At 45.2% G+C, this 25,663-nt stretch overlaps 1 protein-coding gene across 1 annotated transcript; it reads left to right on the top strand.

Annotated features, from left to right (window-relative positions):
* The first annotated feature begins 2,019 nt into the window (after positions 1-2,019).
* LOC138504922 (balbiani ring protein 2-like) lies at positions 2,020-25,408 on the top strand. Its single transcript, XM_069625321.1, has 2 exons — positions 2,020-2,079; positions 24,671-25,408. Exons 1-2 carry the CDS (start codon positions 2,020-2,022, stop codon positions 25,406-25,408), a joined length of 798 nt encoding a protein of 265 aa, XP_069481422.1.
* The last annotated feature ends 255 nt before the right edge of the window (positions 25,409-25,663 follow it).

Raw genomic sequence — 25,663 nt, 5'->3', positions numbered from 1 at the left:
TTTGGCATGATAGCCTACCGATGAGAGATGATGGACTAATTGGGAAATGAGGAGCAGTCCGATGGGATTCAAACACCTAGGCTCTGTTTCACATATGTGCTGCTAAGGGGCCAAATGTCCAAGGTTGGGATAGTATGCCAACCAATCAGTGGGGTTGAGGAACCAACTAACATGCAATATAGCATAGACCAATACACTGTTGTTTTGTCTGCTATAATCAGTACTATACATATTTAGAGGTAGATCAAGGTGTTCCCTACAGATAAGGGGTAGCCAATGATGTACCCCTTATCTGACCCTTAGATGTTATTGTCCCTAATAACGGCACCGAAAGCCTGTTGTTCAATATAAATACTCTATTTTGAGTTAAAATATATAGTTTGATAATTCTACTCATTTAAAAAATACCCTATGGTATCAGCACATGAAGGGGGTGGGAGAGACAATATCAGATGAACATTGCTATGTCTGTTCCCTAATACCTTATGTCATGAGCACAGCCAGAACATGTATTGCAATAGAAATACCTACACATGATGCAAGATGTCTCAGCCATTTTGCATCTGCACAACAAGAGGACAATTTGAAGGAAAATTGGCAAATCCTAAGATGGAGGTTGAGAAAGACATTCCCATATGAAGATGAATACATAAAAAGGCAGCAAATGGAAAAGGACCCATGCGGGATGAATATAATGCACGTGTATTTCCTTAGTGATATGACTGGAGACCAAATAAGCATTGTCGAGCCAGAGAGACTAGGATGTGCAGATGCATGGGGGATCCCAGGCAGACCTTAGCTATTAGTACATGGACAAGTAGCAGCCAGCACAGGGTGGGAAGATGGAATGCTGGCCTTTAGTGCACACTTATTGATGACAGCACCAGTACAGATAGTAAAAGTGGTGAATGACGAATGTCTGAAAGCATGGGCCAAGTATGCAACTCTACTAACATGGGTCAAGAATGAAGCAGTACCTGTGTCAATACATACCAATAAAGAATGCTGTATTGTGCTTCAGAAACATAGGATTAAAGTGTGAGAAAACAAGGAATGCAAACATAATCGACGTCCCAGGAATGAGTGGAGGAACTGATGTACTGATGGAACGATATTGGGTCTGTGGATCCAGAGCTTATATGCAGTTGCCTACAAATTGGGGAGGAATTTTCTCCATTGTAATGGTACATGTTCCAGCATTGGTGAAACCACAAAGGGACCTTCATATCGATGAATTTCCAAAAATGGATGAGCCCATGAGGAAGAAGAGGTTGTTCAACCTCTACTATAAAAAGAAAATCAATTATTTCTCAGCAAATTCATTGGAGGCTTATGACAATATTCCAGATGATCATAAACTGTTCTGCAAGACAGCAATGATAATGACATCAATAATCCTGCCAGGACTCCAGACTGTAGTGAACACCAAGTGGCTACAATCAGAGAAGAATTGAGAGCCATCAGGCTGATGACGCTTCAGAACAGATGTGTCCTGGACCTAATTACAGCGATGGAAGGAGGTGTGTGCACCAAGGTCATGCCTTCTTGCTGTACATTTCTATAACTGCCCATGATAGAGGAAATGGAACTCTGACCGAAGGAATAGGTATGCTGACAACCCTGCGCATGAAAATGGAGGATGAATTTGATGAGACACCAGAAGATGATTTGTTTTTATCTTTATTGTTGTGGATTCAAACCTGGCTGGCGAATGCTTTCACAATACTTGGAGCAATACTTGTGTTTGTATTGCTAGGATTCTGTTTTATAAGGATCATATTAGGACAGAGCCAGAAAACAGCCAAGAAGGGTGAGCAGATGTAAAAGGAAGTTAGCACCCGTGGGAATATAAAATCAAGTACCCATGCACTTCCAGGACCCAAGTACAGTTACCCCAAGGATCGGAAGAAATATGGAGGAGGATGGATATTATGTTGACCATCTGGAGAGTGCTGCCGAATGACCTAGAGCATGGATGAAAACATACAAAATGCAGGTTTCCTGAGGTGGGTGACAAAGATGTGGATTCCAGAGAAGAAGCATGATGAAGAGAAGATACTGATACATTATGAAGAGGAGGTAAAGACCATGGAAGAAGAGAATTTGGTCAAAAATCTGGCCTGAGGTGGGAATGTAGAGGAGCAAGTAGATTGTATCCTGCCAGTTCCCACCCCCTCACCACTGGCGTATTGTAACAGTCGGAATAAATCCATAAGTGGGACCTCCTGCATCATTCCTATACAGCATCGAGTGTATGAGAGACATTATGCACTCAGACAGCCATACAAAATGTACCCTCGCACTGAGAGTGTGGAAGGATGTCACATGGACGAATGCTACATGGAAGGATATCAACTGCCAAGATGTCAGAATGCATCAAATAATATTATGGACAGACATTAAAGTAAAATCTGACAAGGATAACGTGTCATGAAAAGGATATTGTTGAGGGAGTCTCAAATCCCCCAGCATACCTACAAGATGACGGATGCCACCCACTGAAGCAGCCCCACAGACCATACCAGGATGACATCATCAAAGTAATCAGGAAATGGCGATTTGGCTGAACACACCCACAGAGACATTTGCTAGGTGCAAAACAACACACATTAACTGCTTGCTGACACTAAAAAGCAATTACCATTCATGAAAGCAAAATGGAAACCACATTGAAAGAAATTGTGAAAGCTCAAAACACAGGGCCGAGGCCTGATATACTGACTTTTCTGAGAGGAGAGAAACAGGCCTAGCAGCATGACCAGCGCTCCCAGGATGCTGGGAGAGAGAGTTTGAGTCAGCTGAAAAGATACAGCACCTGCAAGGACAAAAAGGCAGAAATCCCCCACAAATGCCAGCAGAGAAAATCATTTTTACGGTCCCTGAACACGTGACTTGGAGCTGGAGAACAAAGGCCATTCAAACCGATAAGGTTGTTTCCATTAAATTAAAGACAGAAGATGAAGGAAATGCAACACAACATGAAGATGGAGATTGGAGTGTCCTTGCTCAAGGTCTGGGAAGTCAGAGGGGTGAATCAATAGTGGGAAGCAGGCGTTGCTCTCAGCTCACCTTCCTCCCCCACTCACATGCTGGTAAGTTTCCTAAACTGACATGGTTTGCACTGACCTCAGGGTGGTGCCAGGCACATCTACCAGATCTAGCCAGACCAGTCAAATTATCTGACCCCTATAGACTGTAATTATGCCTATACTGTTCTCCCAATCCCATTTCGCCTAAGAGAAAGGAATGCAGCTTTTGGTGATGAGGTCACAGCAGTTTAAAAACTCACTGTCCACCTGTAATGAGCTTAGAGTACATTTGGAGCTGTAGAACCTATTTGTGTATGCTTGGATTAATAAAAGCAGCAATTTGTCACATTTCTGGACTCCTCAATTGTTTGGACATGAGGGGAGGTCCCTTAAGCCAAACTCTGTTTTTCTAACTACACTTCAATATATGAACCTATGCTGAAACAATATGAAAATACGAAGTAACAATGAACTGAAGCACTAAGAGTAACATGTACCAGAAGCTAAATTAATCATGGATCTGAAGAAGATGAAGTAACTTAGTGACCAATAACTGTAAATACGCAGTAATGCAAGGAAGATAGAGGAATGTATAACATGGCAAGGATGGCCATATTAGGAAAACGGATGCTGGCTCACGTTGAACTTAACCAAGCTACCTCAGAGAAAGGCCAAGGCTGTAGAATCAGGAGATGCAGAAAAACAGCTGAAGATGAGTCCAGGTTGGCCCAGAGTAGAGATGCTATTTTCAAAGGATAAGCAGAAAGCACCAAGGGAGTGTATGGATAAGCTCGGAATATGAGACATTCTTCATAGACGAAGGAAAATGAAAACATCTGTGAGAGCCAAACTGCTGGTCAATTAAAACTGTATAAAGTTCATGTGAGATAGAGTGAGCAAGTCTCTGGAGACCAAGAGGAGCAACAGCACCCTACATAATTAAATCAAATAGCAGCAAATAGAAGGCTGAAATTAACCCATTTGTGGTCTCTTCGCATGTGACTCAGAAGTAAAAAAAAAGGCTATTCATTGGAGCTTTCTGCTAAGAACTCCCTTGAATGTTCCAGGACAGTAAGCAGGCATAAGGTCATCTACAAAAGGAAGACTTTGGCTTGTGGTCTACTGATGAGGGATGATGGACTAATTGGAAAATGGGGAGTGGTTTGATTGGATTCAAATACCTAAATTTTGTTTCACGTACGCTGTGCTAAAGAGCCAAAAGTCCAAGGTTAGGATAGTATGCCACCCAAACAGTGGGGTGGAAGGACATCCTAACATGCAATGTATTGTAAGGTGTGTCTCCCACTTAGTTGTTTTTTTTGTTTCCTTTGCTGTAGAATTAGTGAACCGCTACCTGTAGGAGATCTGAGCACAAGACCTTACTGCACACATGTGCAGATAATGAAACCCCAGGGGGGTGATGGATGGACCCTCATGAATTTCGGTCAGCCCAGAGGACTGACACTTATACCCATGCCCCTGGTTAAATAAACAGACAAAGCCTTGCTTTTTATAACAAGTGTGAAACACTTTTGTTTATAAAATGTCAATCTGTCAACCCATTTCTTGGTACACGTAAACCATATAACATACAGTGCATCCTAGCAGAGGCACTCTCTACTAGTACATAAGAGAAACACTACTTAACAGTTCTCGTTCCATCACTCTCTGTAGCCTTAATTACACTTCAGTTACAGAAATATTGAAGTGGGTCCTGTTGGGGTCACAGAGAACAAGTTCATTCACGTTTTTCTGTAAAACAACTGATTAAAAGATCAGTAGTGTCACTAGAGAACGTGCACATTCACATTTGGTAAATCAATAATCCTATATATCATTGGGGGCACCTGAGCACGTGTGCATTCACATCACATTGGGTAAATAAACAATTATATATATATATATATAGTCACCTGAGAGTGCACGCATTCACATTTGGTAAATGAATAACCTTTTATATCAGTGGGATCACCTGAGGACGTGCACATTGACATTGGGTAAATAAATAACCGTATATATCAGTGGGATCACCTGAGGACGTGCACATTCACATTTGGTAAATGAATAACCTTTTATATCAGTGGGATCACCTGAGGACGTGCACATTCACATTTGGTAAATGAATAACCTTTTATATCAGTGGGATCACCTGAGGACGTGCACATTCACATTTGGTAAATGAATAACCTTTTATATCAGTGGGATCACCTGAGGACGTGCACATTGACATTGGGTAAATAAATAACCGTATATATCAGTGGGATCACCTGAGGACGTGCACATTCACATTTGGTAAATGAATAACCTTTTATATCAGTGGGATCACCTGAGGACGTGCACATTCACATTTGGTAAATGAATAACCTTTTATATCAGTGGGATCACCTGAGGACGTGCACATTGACATTGGGTAAATAAATAACCGTATATATCAGTGGGATCACCTGAGGACGTGCACATTGACATTTGGTAAATGAATAACCTTTTATATCAGTGGGATCACCTGAGGACGTGCACATTGACATTTGGTAAATGAATAACCTTTTATATCAGTGGGATCACCTGAGGACGTGCACATTCACATTTGGTAAATGAATAACCTTTTATATCAGTGGGATCACCTGAGGACGTGCACATTCACATTTGGTAAATGAATAACCTTTTATATCAGTGGGATCACCTGAGGACGTGCACATTCACATTGGGTAAATGAATAACCGTATATATCAGTGGGATCACCTGAGGACGTGCACATTCACATTTGGTAAATGAATAACCTTTTATATCAGTGGGATCACCTGAGGACGTGCACATTCACATTTGGTAAATGAATAACCTTTTATATCAGTGGGATCACCTGAGGACGTGCACATTCACATTTGGTAAATGAATAACCTTTTATATCAGTGGGATCACCTGAGGACGTGCACATTCACATTTGGTAAATGAATAACCTTTTATATCAGTGGGATCACCTGAGGACGTGCACATTCACATTTGGTAAATGAATAACCTTTTATATCAGTGGGATCACCTGAGGACGTGCACATTCACATTTGGTAAATGAATAACCTTTTATATCAGTGGGATCACCTGAGGACGTGCACATTCACATTTGGTAAATGAATAACCTTTTATATCAGTGGGATCACCTGAGGACGTGCACATTCACATTTGGTAAATGAATAACCTTATATTTCAGTGGGACCACCTGAGGACGAGTGCAGAGGATGTGCGCATTCACATTTGGTAAAATAAATAATCTTCTTGATACCCCCAGCGTCCCCTCACTACAGGTAGCTGCAGACTACCACCGAGACGTACAACACTTTACAGCATTGCACCACCCAGTCAGACTAGCAGGCCGTAATACGCCTCAGCAATGCGCCAGCGGGTCCCCGGGGCATAGCTCCCAGCGGGAACCCTCAGAATCACCACAGAGCTGGTGAAGTGCCAAGCCTAGGGCTGGTTAACTCCTTGCCCCCTTTCCCGTACAGATATTCTTGTGAGAAACGGATAGTCTCCAAACATAGAATATGGGCCAAACAGGCCTCCGGAAGATAAGAGGGGCCTGTCCTTTGGGCATTACGAACCGTGTCTCGAGAGTCGGCCTAAAGCCACCTCGCAACAGCGCTAGGCGAGTTACATCAACCCCCACACTCCTATTAGAAGTACCGCCCCTCAGTGTCCCCTCACTACAGGTAGCTGCAGACTATACCCTTCCGCCCAATCCTTCACTTGCCCACGTGTCAGCTGTCTGCCGGCGCACGCAGGGCACTGGGTCCCTTTTTCACTCTTTCCCCATCCTACATGACCGATACTACTTGTGGGACACCGGCCCCACTCACGCTCGCTCTCTCTCTCTCGAGAAGTGGAGGACCGGAGGATACCCGCCACAGACGCCTTCAGCTCACGACTTCCGCCTCACTCTCTCGACCCTGGGTGGGGGAGAGAGAAATGCTGGCTTCGACAGGAAGATGGCCTACCGGTGGAGGCCGTTTCTAGCACAGCAGGGCCTGGATGACCTCTGCGTCGTAATGGAGCTCCCTTCTTATAATGTCTCCTCTCCCACGGCTCTCTCTAGCTGCCGATCCCCTCGGCTCTTCCCTTCCCCGGGAACAGCAGGGGGGCTCGCGCACGAACTGAGGTAAAATCACCTCACAGACAGGCCCTCTCCCCCTGTTGGTGGAGCCTACCATAAATGTTCTCAACCATCTCTGCTCACCAAAACCACGCGCAGTGGAAAAGGACAACGCGAAGGAAAAATAAAAACACATGCCCGCCGAAAATGTGACACATATCCCAGGCACACCGAAACCCACAGGAAATGCGGGTTTACACTAGCATAGACCAATCCACTGTTGTTTCGTCTGCTATAATCAGTACTATGCATGTTTAAAGGTAGGTTGATGCGTGCCCTACAGATAAGAGGTAGCCAATGATTTATTGACCCTTATATGTTATATAAGTAGATGTGATCCCTTAACCAATCTCTTCCATTGATAGGTTTTTGTATTTTGCCACGTAGAATGACATCATAGATGATGCATATTGGGGTATAAATCCTACAAGCAATCAAGTTTGTTTGTGAGTGTGCAAGCTTCAGTCTGATGTCTGCCAGTTTTCCCTGCTTTATTCAATTGATAATAAAGCAGTATGTTACTGTATTCTTTGAGTATGTCTGTTTATTTGGTCTGAGATCATTATTGTGATTCCATATAGCACAAAAGTTCAAGGTACTAGAGCACGTACCTTTCTGTCTGTTTATCTCACCAGATTTCGATTCATGCATCTGCCATCCCAGCTGCCGAATGTATTAATTGATTCATCCACCGATCGATCGATCCATCGATCCATCCATCCATCTCTCTTCATTTACCCTCAATCTCCCACAGTATCTCACTTTATTATCAAACCATGTATCCTTCTCTCAGTTCATCCCCCCATATGTCCATTCATGCATCTGCTACCCCAGCTGCTCAATCTATCCATCGATTCATCCCTTCATTATCCAGGCATTCATTCATTCATTCTTCTACATTCCATCTCCCACGGTATCCAAGTACATTCTCAAACCATGTACCCCTCCTTCAGCTCATGCCCAAAAGTCCATACATGAATGTCATGCCAGCTACTCAATCTATTGATTGGTTGATTCATTGATCAATTAATCCACCCATTCACAAATCCCTCTCCTTGTCTACCCCCATCTGCCACTGTATCTCACTTCATTCTCAAATCCTGTACCCCTCTCTCACTTCATCCCCAATATGCCCATTAATGTATCTGCCATCCGAGCTGCTCCATCCATCCATCCATCCATCCATCCATCCATCCATCCATCCATCCATCCATCCATCCATCCATCCATCCATCCATCCATCCATCCATCCATCCATCCATCCATCCATCCCTCTCCGTGAACCCTCCATCTCCCACTGTATCTCACTTGATTCTCAAACCCTGCACCCCTCTCTCAGTCCACCCCCCCCAACCTACGTGTCCAGGTGTGCATCCACTGCCCGGCCTGCTCTATTTACCAATTCACCTCATTCCAACGTCATTGCCTGCAACTATTCAGAACTCAAATGGCGATGGCTCAACTTAAAGCAGCCACTTCAAATGTTAAAAGACTCTGATGCACAGAACACATGCTGCGCTTGTTTTGTTTAAAGATCTTCACTTGACTTTTCAGGACATTTGGTATTTTCTCCTGCGACTGTTTCTTAAAGTTTAACATTGGACATGACACATCGAAGCCAAAGAAAGTGCAATGGTTGAGACGAGTCACCTGTTTGGTGTTAGGGAGAAGGGCATTGATTGTTGGGATCTGCCGTCTCCAGGCAGATTTGACTCACAGATCCACTGGCTCACGAAATGCAGAGGCAGTGGCATCAAGAGAACAGTCTCAAAGCTCTCCTACTCAACCCATCATACGCGTACCCTGTACATGTTCCTCCAAAGGAATGCACTAAGCATACACTACATACATATATCATTCCCTAAGAATGGCAGTGCCTTGAGATCTGAACACATGAACGGCCAGTCGTCCCCTCTCAGCCCCTCCTTTTCTAAAATACTTGCCCAGTTGGGACCTCTGCACCACAAGAGGAATATATGTTTCTGTTATTTTATCCTCACATCCGAATGTTGATGCTGTCCAAATTTGGATATATGCTTCATAGATACAACGGTTTTAATATCAGAGTGAATCGAGCATCAAGACCAGTGTGCATTAAATACTTAGTGATTCGCGATGAGGTACCAACTTCGACGATGAAGGTCTTGTTCGACCTGGCACCAGCAGCCTTCCTGAGATACTGCTTTGGGGTTATTGCGTTCTGTCACTGCCGGAAGCGGCTGCTTGCAGTGCGGCTTGATGGTCCTGAGGGTGCAGGGCGCAACGTCCAGGATGGTGCAGGATGGCTCAAGGTCCTTTCCTTAAATCTGCTCGGCAACGACATCAGCAAAATGAGACACCCTCCATGTTGTATTCAGCAGCACCGACCAGAGACAGTGATCCAGTGAGACCCAGAGACCCGTGATCCATGACTTGAAGCAAGGCAGAAGGAGGCTCCTGAGCAGCCCCTGACATCTTGTTGGTGCTGAGTAGCGAGGAGGCAAAGCGTCTAGGGCCAGGCGATGGTGTGCAGTATTGAGTCAATAGACCTATTGTGTCAGGAGTAAGCCCCCTGCAGTTGGGGGGAGGCTGATCTTGGTCAGTATTTGTCTACTGCTATCGTTCAGTGATAATAATGTGCTCTAGTTCCTTGAAGCATCCGTTGTGCTAGATGGAATTAACAAGAAAATACTTCAGACCCAATAAACGGACAGACTCAAAGGAAATGGTAAAATACTGCTTTAATCTCAAGAAGTCTAATTGGCAGGCAACCCAAATCCAACCTTGGACATTCGGCTTGTTAGCAGCACATACATAGAAAGAAAACCCGAGTGATTGGAGATACGTCAGCTCTTCCTTTGTTTCCCAATTAGGCCACCCTCTTTCATCGGTAGGCCTCGTGCCAGTGTCTCTTCTCTTTGTAGACTGACCTTGCCAGTCTGCACTGCCTCGGGACATTCAAGGGAGTGTAGGTACACCGCTATCTTAGCTCCAGGCCTAATGAATTACCCTTGTTTGCAAGCTCTTCATCGTGTGCTGCAAGACTGTGAAATTGCCCATATCAACGGTGCTTTTAACCTTATTTGATTCAGCTTTTGCTGGGTGCAGTTCTCTCTTTAGCCTTTAGAGACTTGCTCACCCCATCCCATATTGACTCTGTGCCTTTTAATCGTCCAATATTTGGCATCAGTAAATGTTCTTGTTCCTCCTAATCTTTGGGAAATATGTCCTTGCACATGGTCTGCTCGTAGACAACCATTGTGCTTTTCCTTCATCCCTCAAAATAACATCCTTGGTTCAAAGCCAATGTACTCCTCTATTTCGCAAGGAAAACAGCTTCATTATCGTCTTTCCACATTAAAACTCTGGGCTCACATTTTGAGGTAACTGGGTTGATTGACATGAGCCGTCGTCCATCTTGCCCTAAGCATTGAATATATACCTCTCCTAAGCAAGCTTGTACGTATTCTTTCTACCTTGCGTTTCAGGGGGGTCACTTCATTCTTCTTTTTATTCATAAATACTGCATCATGGAGTACATGTTTCTCTTACTGCTTCATTTGCATCGTCGTTCTTAAGTATTTTCATATCGTTTCAGAGTAGTGTCATACATCTTCTTTCGGACATTCTTTTGTTGTTATTAGACTTTATTTTTTTCCATATAAGTTTTTATTGGCATTTTGATTAAACAAAACATGAAAAAAACTCGCATCCCACCAAATCCCCCCTCCCCTTCCCAGGTCTTGATAGTTCCAACCCATTTTTCTTTGTTTGTCGTTGCACGTTCTATTTTCTCCACTTGCTTGTGGATGAGTCCCCACTTTATACTCTTAGGACCGGGGGCAGGTGTCCCTCCTTCCCCCTCCCTGTTAGCCCCCTCCACATCTCCCTTCATTGGTATGTTGATGTGTCTATTCCCACGGTGGGGGTGAGGCATTAGATTATACCCACTAGTTTCATCCTCCTTGGGCACCATGCCTTTTTGGAGTCATCCGTAAGGAATGCCATCACTAGGTCCCAGTCCATAAGGAATCTCTGGTGGTCCCCAACATGGAGTATGATACCCACTGCATGGCTACAAAGTCCCATATCTCTGCCACCCATTCATGTTCTGTGAGTAGAACCTTTCATTTCCACTTGCGAGCTACTAGCAGGGCTCCAGCCATTACCATAATCATGTAGATTTTGCGTTGTGCTCTCGAGAGTAGGCTCTCCAGCTCTCCCCCAGACCCAAATGAACAGACCCAGGTTGCCCTTTTCTTCCACCCCCAATACTTCCTTCACTGCTTCTTGGATCATTAGCCAGAACGGATGGACTTTCAGGCATTGCCACCAAATATGCCTCCAGTGCCCCTCCTCCCTGCATTCCCTCCACCAAAGCCTGGATGTGGTTCGGTAGATTGTAGACAACTTCATAGGGGTAGGTTGATATTGGTACATCATCTTTAGCCGCATTTCCTGTATCTGCAATAATTGTGCTATTTTGGGGATGTTTGACCATAGTCCTGACCATTGACCCCTGTCTATTGATTGGTCCGTCTCTTTTTCCCAATTTGCCATGAAGTGCCTGTCCCTGCTTTTCAACCTTCTTTAATTAGGCCGTATATTGCCCCCACTGTGTGCTTGTGTCCTGCGTTGGTGGTAATGAATTTCTCAAATGGGGTCAGGTCTCTTGTTGCCGCCTCTTTTACTTTAGGGTCCTGAAGCCTAATTTGGGCATAGTGGAATCTTTCTGCTTCCTCCACCCAAATTCCAGTTTGCACTGGGGGAAGGATTTTATCTCCCCACCCTTCAACATGTCTTGTATCTTGTGGCACCCTCCTGCCATTTACCAAACCCTTTCCTGGTCAGACCCGGCCTGAATTGTGGATTCCTGAAGATCCGTGTGAGAGGTGACGGGAAAGTGGTCGTCCAGGAGCTCTTCGCCACCCATCCCATGAGTCCTCCATCAGGGATTCGATTTCGCTACAGTACATGTTATGGGGCCTGCCTTCCCTGGGCAGTCAAAGGACCTCTTCTAGATGCAGCCCCACTACTGCACTGTCCATTTCTCTCAATTTTGTTTCACGGTCATCCCTACATTAGTCCCTGATGGCTTTGATCTGTGCTGCATGATAGTAGGCTATCAGATCTGGCTCTCCAATCCCTCCCTTGTTCCTGGGCAATTGAATTACTTTATTTGAGACTCTTGTTTTTTTTGTCCCAGGTGAAGGCCCTCACAAGTTTCCGAATAGACCAAAAGTATAGCATGGGGATTTTTATAGGGAAGGACATAAATACATATAGCAACTTTGGTAGGAGGACCATTTTCAGAACATTGATTCTACCTATCCAGGAAATGGTCAGTGGGCTCCAGCTGTGCAGCATGTTCCTTTTAGATGCTAGGAAGGGAGGATAGTTGGCCATTAATAGTTGGCCTAAGGTTTCAGCAATATGGATTCCCAGGTATTTTATTGTGTTGGGGGCCCAAGAGTATGGGATGCTACATTTTAGCTCCTTTTCCCTGTACAGCAGTACAGCAAGGTTCAGTGTTTCAAATTTGTTTCTGTTTATTTTTAGGCCAGCAACCTCTTCGAACTGGGCTAAGACTCAGGGCCTCATTACACGGTAGGCGGTAAGGGTTTACCGGTACCGGTAAGGGCACCGGTACCTGTAAACCCTTACCGCCTTACTACGAGATCCCTTTGCGGGACCCGACCTTAACGGCTGGTTTTACCAGCCATTAAAGTAGGGTGCTGCAAAGGGACCTCGGTGCTAATTACGGTACCGCAATTTGCGGTACCGTAATTACCACCTTCCCCATTCCCATTATGCCCTATGGGGGCAAAAATGGGAATGGGGAAGGGCCTTGGTGAATGGGGAATTACCGGTCCCGCTCACCTTGGAGTAGGCCGGTAATTCCACCCTCCACCAAGGCGGACACGTTAAAATACCGGCGGCAACCATGGCGCGCATAGCGCCATGGTCACCGCACAACGTGTAATGAGGCCCTTAGTCTATTGCGTGGAGGGATTTACCCGGGTTAGTTATCGTTAATAGCAAGTCATCTCCAAATGCTGCTACCTTGTTTCCTTGCCTAAGAAGGGGATTCCCTCTATATCTTTCCTATCTCTTATCCTGCTCAATAAGTGCTTTAGGTGGATGGCGTATAAGAGTGGGGACAGAGGGCAGCCCTGCTTTGTTACTCTCGTTACTGCTATTGGGTCTGATAGATCTCCATTAATTAACAGGCGTGTGGAAGGATTGCCGTAGGTGGCAGCTATTTTGGTCATAAAGGCTTCCCCAAAACCCATTTTGAGCATAGTATGTAACATGCATTTCCACTTCACCCTGTCAAATGCTTTTTCCGTGTCTAGTCTGACCAGTAGGGCTGGTGCGTGTGTTTTTTAAAACTTTTTCGACAATGTGGTTGATTTGTATTTGTATTTATTTATTTATATTGCGCACCTAACCCCAAAGGGGTAGCAAGGCGCAGAGGCAACAAGAGGATTGCAAAGCTTGGTAACATACTGGGTAATGAAGTCCAGCCGTGGTTACAATGCTGGACACGCCAAAAAGAAACAACGCGCGCCGAAGAGGCATGGGTTACAGAAATATACAACATAGGCGATACTATATACAATACATCGGTTGTCTAGTGACAAGGTAACTGCACTGATCAGTTGGCAACCTAAATATACAAATTTACAATCATGGTGGTGGAGTGTCAGGGCAGCGAGAGAGCATGAGGTTGTTAAGTGTCATGATATTGAGCCAGTGGATGGTCTTAGTTCTGAATAGGTGGTAGGGGAGGTCCTCCCTGCAAGGAGGTGGAAGGGAGTTCCAATATTGTGCTGCTTTAACCGGAAAGCTGTTCACACCCGACAGAATGCTTAAACCTGGGCACCAGGAGGAGATTGGAATTGGTCATTCTAGAGGGGCGAGCGGAGGTGGGTCTGGTAAATCTAGAGATAAGGTATTGAGGGGCTGCTTGGTGGAGGCCTTTGTGGGTCAGGGAAACCGATTTGAGGAATATTTTGTCTTTGGTAGAAAGCCAGTTGACAGCCCTTCTAGTATCAGAGATGTGGGTTTTCTTTGGGATACTGAGGGCCGCTCTTAGGGCATTATTTTGAAGGATCTGAATTTTGTTCGTGATATATTTGTTGCATCCTACATAAAGTGCGTTGCAATAGTCCAACTTGGACAAGATCAGAGCCCTCGCTAGGGTGAGACAGTTAGACGGGGAGAGAAAAGGTTTGGCTGCTCTGATGAGTTTGCATGTGTAAGATGTGGTGGATGCCATAGCATTAACTTGTTTTTGGAAGGTGAGAGTGGAGTAGGTACAAGACAAGGGTTTTGACCTCCTTGGCTACCGTGATCTTATTGTTGTCAATTACGAAGGAGGAGTAGTTTTGGTCTAGTTTGTTCAGGTTATGTGAGGACCCTAGAATGAGGAGTTCTGTTTTGTCATCATTCAGGCATAGACCGTTTGAGGCCATCCAAGCCTGGATGATGAGGTACACTTTGTTGACAAAGGCCAAATCCTTGTCATAATCCCCCGTCAACGGGATGAGGATCTGTGTATCATCGGCATAATTAGTGTAGGTGATACCCAGACCATCTAGATCATCGAAAAGGGGCTTCGTGAAGATGTTGTACAGGGTCGGGGAGATGCAAGATCCATGAGGAACGCCACAGGTGATGGGTGTTGGGTCGGCTGCTGCTAGTAGGGAAAAGACTCTCATCGTGCGGTTATTTAGAAAGGATTGGATCCAGTCAATTGCCTCTTGAGAAAAGTGGGCGGCTTTTTGAAGGTGGTCGCATAGGATCTCGTGGTCGACCAGGTCGAATGCATCCGAGAGATCAAGAAGAAGCAATATTGCCACTTTACCCTGATCTCTCAGCTCATCTATCTGTGTCTTGAGATCTATGAGTGCGGTTTCAGTGCCGTGTTGAGGCCTGAAGCCCGATTGTCTGACTCCTAAGAGATGGAAGTGCTCAAGGTAATGTTGGATTTGTTGGTATGCTATTTTGTCGAGGATTTTAAGAAGGAATGGTACTGTAGTGATGGGACGGTAATTAGTGGGAGTAGAGGGATCTAGATTCGAGTTTTTTTTAAGCAGGGGGAGGACCCATGATTGTTTGAGATTGTTAGGTACGCTGCCTGATGTGAATGACGCATTTATTAGTGTTACGGGTGTTATCATGTGTGTGTCTGCCTCTTATGAAGTCTGACTGATCGGACTCTATCAACCTGGGGAGGAGGTTCTTTAAACATGTTGCTAGGATTTTATTGAAAATCTTAGCATCTGTGTTGATGAGTGCTATCAGTCTATATGAGCCACATAGTGTTGGGTCCTTCCCTGGTTTGGGCAACCAAACAAATTTTGCCTCTTCCATTGAGGGTGAAATCCCTCCCGCCTGCCCGAACTTGTTGAAAAGAGCAGGTAGGCGAGGGGCAAACCCTCCCTGAATAGTTTATAAAAATCAGTCATGAATCCGTCTGGGCACGGAGCTTTATTGGGTGGGAGTGATGAGATAGCTTTGCAGACTTCTTCTATGGTGATGTCTTTCTCTAGTCTGCCCTGTCTTGGTCCGATATTTTTGGTAGGCTACAGTTTTCCAGGTATTCTAGTTGTATCTGACTCTTTGGGTCATCTGACTTGTATAGGGTTGAGTAGTATTTCGTGAATTCACTCGTAATGGATTTTTGTTCAGAGCTCCTCCCACGCCCCCCCTCTGGTGTCCTGATCTTTAGCATGGTCCTATCTTTTTCACAGCATTTTAGCTAGGAGCTTGTCTGCCTTGCTCGCTTTCATGTAATATCTCTGTCTAAGGTGCATTTCGGGAGCGCTCTGCTCTACTGGTTTGTATGATTTCAAGCTGGCCCCTAATTACCCTGTATTCCCCACTGCCATCTTGAGGACAACTACTTTTAGTTTGGCTTCTAAGTCTTCCTCTAGGAATCTGCATTCTATTTCCCTTCGGGCCTTTATTGCTATTATCCTACCCCTTATCATGGCTTTAAATGCGTCCCATATTATGAGTGGGCTTTTTTCCAGACTGTCATTAGTTTGAAAGAAGTACTCTATCCCCTCCCGTAGTTCCCCTTTCAAGATCTCGTCTTTGAAAATGTGAACTGGGTATTTCCATTTCCATACCCCAATGAGTGTAGTTTCCTTCTAATTTTCAGTGTGATAGGGGCATGGTTGGATAATGTATTGCTCCCACTTTTATGTCCACTACTTGCACTAGTAAGGATCTCGAGACCCAGATGTAGTCTATTCTAGATGCTGATGTGTGCACATGTGAGTAGAATGTATACCCCTTGCTGTCGAATCTCTTTTTCCTCCAGGCATCTACCAGTGAAAGGTTGTCAATTTTTTCGTGCAATTCTTTTGAGGGTTTGTTCTGGGATTAAGAGATCCTAGCGCTCCTGTCCCTTTCTGGGTCGGATGCAAGGTTAAAGTCTCCTGTGAGTATTATTCTCCACTTTGCTAATCCCTTCAGTTTTTTTTGGTGACATTTGGATGAAGTGGTCTTGTCTTAGGTGCATATATGGTGGCCAGAGTGATGATTTCTCCCTTTCCCTCTGGGAGTATGGTGATTTACTACCCTTTAGTGTCTCCGTTGACATCTATCATCTTGAGGTCTGAATTGATCCACACTGCTATTAAGACCTCCCTGTTTTTGACGCATAGTTAGATTGTTGGATCTGGCTGTAACGTCACAGTCGTATCTTGTGTTTATCTTTCTCCTGTACGTGGGTTTCTTGCAGGGTGATCCGGTCTGGGTTTTCTCTCAATAGGAACTGTTCACATTTTTTCCTTTTTATTGGGGAGTTTAGGCCTTTAATATTTAGTGATATGACTTTCAGTGTTTTTTCATTGGTCATTATTTGAGGGTTTTGTATTTGCAGACCTTAATTTGCAAGCATGTATGGCTGGATTTGGACCCGGTTCCCCCTCCTTCCCCTTTCCCCCTAGCCCTCCCTTCCGTGACCCACCCCCCTCACCGCACCTCTCCCCCCCTTTGCTGGGTAGGCTCAATCAGCCTCTATCCCCTCCCGAATCTCCTCCTCGGGGGTTGAGTTCCCTTCTTCTCCCAGCGTATCCCCTTGAAGGTTGTCCCTGTCCCATGTCTCGAGTCTCCCCCCCACCACAATTGCTAGCAGTACCCCTCCCCGGGTATTATTTGTTGTTTTTCTTTTCTTCCCCTAGACTTGCATTTAGGTGGAAGAGTCCCTTTCTGGGGAGTCGTTTCCCTGCAGGTTTTTCTCTAGCAGTGTTCCTGAGCCCCTCAGGCCACTCTTTTTCCTTGCTTTCTTCTTTGATTCGTGTGTGGACCATTTCCACGCTTTTCTTTTTGACTAATCTTTTGTTGAGACCTGGGCCTCACTGCAGGTTGAGTCAATCTCAATTCCCAGGATATTTGCTCATTCCTCTGCCATTGTGATTCTCATTTGCCAGCCTTCAAGTTTGAATAAGAGGCTGTCATAAGCTCCTGCACTATTGGTGGCATAATCCTTCTCTTAGTGAGTGCGACCTGGGAGAGATCCTGATAGAGTTTGATAGCTGAGCCATTGAAGTTGAGAGCATTTGCTCTTCTTGCGGCGGCATGGACTTTTTCTTTTTGGGTATATTCATGCATGGCGACCAGGGTATCTCATGGTCTTGCACCCAGTTCATTTCTTTTAGGTCCCACTCTATGGATCTGGTTTACCATGATTTCATCATGGTCCACCGCATCTACCAGGTCTGCAAAGATATGTCTTATTATCTGAGGCATTTCTGTGTCCCCCACTGCTTCAGGGATTGCTTTGATTCTTATATTTGCGGTCCTCTACCTGTTTTTGAGGTCCTCGGTTTGGAACTCCAAATTGCGGGTAGCCCTAGCTAGGTCCTCCATCAGGTCTTCCATTTAGTGAGAGTCTGTATTGCTCGCCCAGATTACACGGACAATCATTAATCACCAATGCAATTGCAGAGCCAATATTTCAAACGCAGGTAGACGACGCAATGACTTACAACCACACGCACTCTTAGAAAATAATGAGCACTTATATGGCTATTTATTCAAAGCTTGGAAGCAACAAGTGATAACACAGAAATAAATCACAGAAAAGATAGAGAATTCAAAAGAAAATACATCACCGTGGGCGTAACTGAATCCCTCATCTCACCAGAAGCGGATGGAAGACCCCGATAACAGCCAGGCCGAGAGCACAAAAGCCCACAGGTATGCCGGACGGAAGCGTCCCCCCTCCGACTGAGGCCTTTTACTTGTCCCGTAGGAACGTTGAGGGGTTCCGCATATATGCACTCCTCAAAAAGGGGTGGTAATTTCTCGAACTTTCTGGCAAATGCACTTTGGCATTGATGGGCAACCGTTGGTTGCCAGCTGGGTCAACCGACAGTAACCTCAAGGAGCAAAGTGCTTCCCTCCTCTAAAAACAAACGCCACGGAAAACAGTCCCATAACTCATAACAAGACATAACAAAGCCAGCTTTCCCAACAGAATGTCCTTGACTGCATACCAGGTTTGGAAAGCATGTTTTCTTCAGCAAAGTAAATTCAGCTCTCAGCAAAATAAGTAGAGCTTTTCACTGCGGCATGAAGTAAATATCCATTATGGCTCTGAGTGCCCCCAGAATGCACTGCGCACCAGCGCCATGTTTTAGCTCAAGCATTACAATTCCACCCTTGGATATTTATCTTCCATATCCCAGTGGCAGAGGAGCCGGTCTCTGAAACCGACGAAATATTAAAACTAAGTTGGGAATGCATTGAATACAACAACAACAAGCTATTATGATAGCTAATATAACGCAAATACAAGCAAAAGCGTAACGCAGGGTACCCCCAATATCAGGAATCCATGAAAATAACCAATCCCACCAATTCCCATTATGATCTTGGGACACTTGAGAAATGAGATCCCTCGAATATGACTTTCAATGGATCGTGAATGGTCACTCAGATTGAAACAACACATACCTTCAACTGCATTACAACCTACATTATGCTTTAGCAATAGATAATCAACAGCAGCCCTGTTTTGCAAAGTTACTTTTCTAATAACCTTGCTATCAAGGAGTAACTCTTCGAACGCCTGAGAAGTATGATTGAGTCCTTTGACTACTAAACATGCTAATTTGATCAAAGATTTGTAACCCCCAGCAGCTAAACCACAAACTCCCACTAATGAAAGGGTTAATGCTAGAAGCTCATCTTCTGATAGCAAATGCACATGTGAATCACAATCGGGGGATAAACCCACAGACTCAAAAGTTGACCTTTTGCCTCCAGATATCGCTGGGTGTAAAGAGAACATCATTAGTCCTAATCGAGTTAAGGCACATGGACCTCCGGAAATGTTAGCTGGAATAAAAGTGTATGTGATGTTGCCACATGAAAAGAGCCATCCTGTTGGAAGTTTCACATGATTCAGATGACTGGCAGCTATCACTGTATGATTACAAGACATAGTGTTATTCACACTGGTACATGTGCCTGGAATTCGTGAACACAATTGTTTCTCGAACACAGTTTGATTTTGCTGTTTGGTTAAATTAAGCTGTTGGCATTTGCCAATTTCTTTTGCATTGCATGTCATAAGGTAACACACATCACCTTGAGTTATATTATAGGTTATAATACGTGTCAAATTTCTCCATTTGCGATCTGTTTCCTGGCAAAACCTGCAGTACTCATAGACGGAAAAGGATTGCCTGATATCGGAATCTTGAACCAAAGAATCATTGTGCGTGACGCCGAAAATATGCTTTAGAAACGGAACTGGCGTCGGCACTGCTACTAAGCACGTAGTTAGTAAGGCTTCAGCATTGGGCACGTCAGTAAGGTAAAAGTGCGTAATGTTGAGCACTTGTTGTGCCAGGTATGTCCACATATTCTCCGTTTGGGTGATCATGGGAGCATGTTTTCGCCGTCCTGAAGATGTTTCTCGCATAACTGGCATCAACGTTGTTTTCGCTTGCGCCTGACGTGTTTGCCGCATTTCACAAATCCATGTCTTCGGTCTGGCTGGCTTTTCGGCATCAGCATAGGGCTGCTTTTGATCATCATTACTCATCATTATCAGTGTCTCCTTGATTGCTGGCACAGATGTGACATTTTTCATTGGTAGCAGCATGCCATTTAACTCTCCCGAACGGAGTCCATTTAGTCCCACAATTACACCAGCCAGACACAGGATCTACAAGGCAAACCCAGAAAAGAGATATCAGTGTTGTACATCACTCTCTAAGGTAACATTTGTCTGTGGGCACATATTGCCATTTCTTTCTACCGGGCTCCATTACTAAAACTACTTGGTCTTTGCCTGATGCAATGACATCTGCGGGCACTGGTGGGCCACTTGGCCTTTCCACCCACACCTTCACACCCGGTACCATGCTATCTGAAGAGCCAAAACCACGATCTCCACGGGTAGTTAACACTGTAGGAGGCTCCCCCTTCTTAATCATGGACAACTTAACGGGGATAATAATGAATTGGGCCACCCGATCGCCCTTGTGGATCGGTAACAATTGGTCCCCACTATTCATTAGGATGACTTTAATCTCGCCTTGGTAATCAGCATCAATTACCCCTCCCAACACTTGAACTCCCTTCAATGCTAGGCCAGATCTAGGGGCAATCCATCCGATATGCTCTGGGGGGAATTTGTACTCCAATCCCTGTTTCAATTACAACTATCCCTCTTGGGTCTAATCTGATTTCCTCATGGGAATGCAAGTCTACCCCTACTGACTCTGGAGTCGCCCGATAGGGAGCTAAAGAACGCAGGGTAATTTCCCAGTACAATAGGGTTTCTCTGACGGAGTTGGGTTGAATATGTAAAGCAGGAGTCATTAGCCGCATCAGAGGCGTTTCATGCTCATTCACAGGCCTATTGTTTAGCACTTGCACTGCATCAAACACACAATCACGCCAGCCTGCCAAATTGCCATCTCCAGATTTGCGCAGCTGTTCTTTCAACAACCCATTCATTCGTTCAATCAGCCCTGAAGCGGCAGGGAAATAAGGCACATGGTAGAGCCACTCAATGCTCTTTTCCTGACAATATTCCTGTATCAATTTGCCTTTGAAGTGTGACCCATTGTCACTTTGAATCTGCAAAGGCACTCCGTACTGCAATATGATCTGATCTAACAACCTAATGTTGTTCAGTTGTGCGGCACGCTTGCACGGCAAAACCATCATGTATCCCGAGTATGTTTCCACAATAGTGCATGCATAATGACAACCTTTACTGATTGGCAGGGGACCGATATAATCAATTTGCCAAATTTGACCTGGTAATTTTCCTCTTCGCAATGTACCCCAAACAATCTGAGGGATAGGTGTATGCAGTTTGTGTTGGCACGCTGGACATTGCAAAATGATAGTTTTCATTACCTCTAAAGGAATACTGATTCCTCGAGCTTGTGCCCACCTGAGAGTAGCCTTTTCTCCAAGGTGCCCACATTTCTGGTGAGCCCACTTGGCCAAACCCTCCAAATCGTCTTCCTGAGCCTCTGCATCCACAGATGAAATCTTGGTGTGTTCATCTGCATCAGAATTAAACCAACGTTCTAATGAGTCTGTAGCACATTGCGCGTCCAGATGATACACAGTGACTTCACTTTGTGATAACAGTTCTGCAATATCTTGCCACAGTTCTTTTCCCCACCATTCTTTTGAATGAATCTTCCACCCATTCTTTTGCCAGGTTGGCAACCACACCGCCAACCCATTCGCCACTGACCATGAATCCGTGTACAAATGACATCGACCAGGGGTCTCTTGTTTCAATGCCTGGTAAACTGCGTAAAGCTCTGCAAACTACCTGCTCTTCCCTTTCCCTGATGTTGTCAAAAACTTTTTTGTCTTGGGATTGTACGACACTGCTTTACAGTATCGCTCAGTTCCCACATATCAGGCTGAGCCATCCGTGAACCAGGCATGCTCTGTCTGCTCCACGGTCAAATCGCCATAAGGTGCTCCCCATTTCACGGGAGACTCACGGTTTTCAGGCACTTCCGGTGGTATGTAATCTGAGGGCGGTATGTTGACTACTTGCTCATGTTATTTCGCAACTCCACCGTTCCCTGATTTGGCTCTGTCTTGAATGTACCATTTCCATTTAATTATGCTGGCTTCTTGAGCATGTCCTATTCTATGTGTTTTCGGAGAGCTCAGTACCCATTGCATAATCGGTATTTCTGGCCTCATCAATACATCATGGCCCACCGTCATTTGCTCGGTATCAACAAGGGCCTAATAACATGCCAGCAACTGCTTCTCAAACGGAGTGTATGAGTTACCAGCATCGGGTAACTTACGACTCCAGAACCCCAATGGCACACGTTTCCTGTCCTGTTTCTGCCACACACTCCAGTTAGCGTAATTGTCTTGTACAGACACATTCAATTCCACTTCGCCTTCCTTCAATGGCCATAAATCAAGCACCTGCTGCACGGTGTCTTTTGCTAAATCAAATGCTTTCTGCTGCTCTTCCCCCCACTGAAACTCATATTTCTTTTGTGTCACTTTGTAGAGGGGGGCCAGTATCTGCCCTAAATGGGGAATGTGCTGTCTCCAGAACCCAAACAGCCCTATAAGCTACTGAGCTTGCTTTTTGTTCATTGGAGTGGTGAACTCAAGTATTTTCTATTGGGCCTTCGGCACCATTTCTCGATGCCCATTATGCCACTGAATCCCTAGGAATATCACTGTTTCAGCTGGGCCTTGAATTTTATTCGGGTTAATCTCCCACCTTTCCTTCTTCAATCCTTCCATAATGACTTCTAACTGGTTTTGTACACTGCGCTCATCCTTGCCCTGAATCAAAATATCATCAATGTAGTGAGAGATTTGTATGTCAGGTTTACACAGGATCTTGTCTAAGTGCCCTGCCACCAGCCGGTGACAGATAGTCGGGCTATGTATATACCCCATAGGTAACCTTGTAAAGGTGTACTGACGCCCGCTCCAAGAAAATGCAAACTGCTCTTGGCACTCTTCAGCAATTGGCACAGAGAAAAATGCATTGGCTAAATCTACCACTGCATACCAAGTCCCCTCAAACTTTTGGACATTCTCAATCAAGGTAATGGCATCTGGGACCGCGGGCTCTAAGGGAGGAGTGTGTTTATTCAACTCACGGTAATCCACCGTCATCCTCCAAGACCCATCCCCCTTCTTAATAGGCCAGAGAGGATTGTTCCATGCGGTGGTAATAGGGCGTAACACACCCGCCTCCACATACCCTTTGATGGTGTGTGAAATTTCCTTGTGCCCCCCAGGAATGCGGTATTGCTTCATTCCTACCCGCTTGGTTGCCACAGGCACTTGCACTGGGGGCATCTTCAATTTGCCTACGGTAATGGGTGTGCAGATCAATGCATTCACCCCAAACTGGTACGTTTTACCTCCCAGTCCCAAAGTCAACCCTTCCAGAATGTCAAAGCCAATTATGTACTCAGGTATCGGGATAATCAACACTTGGTATTTCTGCCTATTCAAATTGCCTATTTTCATCTCCACTTCAGTTTGTACTGCGGGGGTCTCCTTTGCCCCGAGACCTGTAATAGTAAATTGTCTGCCTTTGAATCGTGCTGGATTGCCATGAATCAGAGAGGCCTCCGCCCCGGTGTCTATCAATGCTCGCACCACTTGCGTATTTCCTGACCCCTAAAAAATCTTAACATCAACATGGGGCCGCCTAGCAACTTTTATGCGAGCAGACGCTGCCGGAGCTTGGCCGTAACCCTAGTCAAATTTCGAATGAGTGTGACTTGACTCTGCCTCTAGCATCGCACTCACCACATTCCTCAAATCAGCATATGTTAGCTGGTACGGGGACAGTGTCCCCATAGACCCTTCTTCTTGTTCTTCCTTAGGAGGAGCGGAAGGTGAGGTGTCCCCCTGTGGCTTGGTCACTACCTGTTTCCTAACCTGTTTATAGCGCTCTTTGGCTGCAAGCCCTCTCTTTTTGTATAATTCATACATTACCCTAGTTTCAATGGGGGAGAGGGATGTTGACTAGGGAGAATATGTCCACTTGCTCATCTACAATACGCTGGCACATCTAGTAAAAGGGTTTTATCTTTTAATACCCTGACCCCCCCAACCCCCGACCCCACCATGAATGGCTCCAAAATCTAGACCCAAACGTTCAAATACTAATATCAGTGCTGGAAAGACTAAAGGTTTCAATAAGTCTCTCTGTACTCCGCTGTTAAGGGCAGACATAGGACCCAGTCAACTATCAAGTGGACCCTCAGAAGCCAGCTGTGCAAAAACCAACTTCTCTTATATCCCAGGACCTTTTTGGGGGCTGATGTGAATGCCACTTCTGCCCCACAAGCGATAGGAGGAAATGTGGCATCAGTTTTTGAAATACAACAGCATCAAGAAGAGCAAGAAGAGCAAGTAGAGCAAGAAGACCAATAGGAGCAAGCGGAGCAAGAAGAGCAAGAGGAGCAAGCGGAGCAAGAATAGCTAGAAGAGCAAGAAGAGCAAGAGGGGCACGAAGAGCAAGAGGAGCAAGAAGAGCAAGAAGAGCAAGAGGAAAACGAGGAGCAAGAAGAGCAAGAGGGGCAAGAAGAGCAAGAAGAGCAAGAGGAACAAGTGTAGCAAGAAGAGCAAGACGAGCAAGAAGAGCAAGAGGAAAACGAGGAGCAAGGAGAGCAAGAGGAACACGTGCAGCAAGAAGAGCAAGAGGAGTAGAAGGAACAAGGGCAGCAAGAAGAGGAAGAGGAGTAAGAGGAGCAAGAAGAGCAAGTGGAGCAAGAGGAGCAAGAAGAGCAAAAGGGGAAAGAAGAGCAAGAAGAGCAAGAGGAACAAGTGCAGCAAGAAGAGCAAGAGGAGTAGGAGGAACAAGAGTAGCGAGAAGAGGAAGAGGAGCAAGAGGAGCAAGAAGATCAAGAGGAGCAAGAGGAGCAAGAAGAGCAAAAAGAGCCAGAAGAGGAAGAAGAGCAAGAAGAACAAGTGTATCAAGAGGAGCAGGGAGAGCAAGAAGTGCAAGAAGAGCAAGAGGAACAAGTTCAGCACGAAAATCAAGAGGAGTAAGAGGAACAAGAGCAGTGAGAAGAGAAATAGGAGCAAGAAGAGGAAGAGGAGCAAGAGGATCAAGAAGAGGAAAAAGAGCAAGAGGAGCAAGAAGAGCAAGAGGAGCAAGAAGAACACGAAGAACAAGAGGAGCAAGAGGAGCAAGAAGAACAAGAAGAACAAGAGGAGCAAGAGGAGCAGGAAGAGCAAGAAGCACATTTGAACAGAATTGAAGTGGGGGTATGTAACGGAGCAACCACCAGTGGAGTGACCACCAGTGGAGTAATCGTCGGCTCTGTGTTTGCCCCCTCTGAAAGCTGCTAATGTGGTGAAATGCCCTATGGAATTCTGCAGTAATTTGGGTCCGCCTAATGAATTGATGCTTGACACTTTGCATCGCTCTCTAAATCGTTTGTATGTGGAGAATTGTCCCCAACTTCCTTCAGGAGCCACAGGCTACACTTCTGCCGAAACTCTT

This window comes from Ambystoma mexicanum, chromosome 11, assembly GCF_040938575.1.
Source record: "Ambystoma mexicanum isolate Mex_15411 chromosome 11, UKY_AmexF1_1, whole genome shotgun sequence".
Classification (NCBI taxonomy): Eukaryota; Metazoa; Chordata; class Amphibia; order Caudata; family Ambystomatidae; genus Ambystoma; species Ambystoma mexicanum.
Note: the sequence above shows the minus strand (reverse complement) of the source record. Positions and strands in the feature narration are given on the sequence as shown.

Excerpts from the sequence above, each read along its gene's own strand:
- LOC138504922 (XM_069625321.1), top strand. The coding sequence starts at position 2,020 with ATGTGGATTCCAGAGAAGAAGCATGATGAAGAGAAGATACTGATACAT. Across the intron at positions 2,080-24,670 it reads TGATACATTATGAAGAGGAG|AGCAAGAGGAGCAAGAAGAG; the intron begins GTAAAGACCATG and ends AGGGGCACGAAG.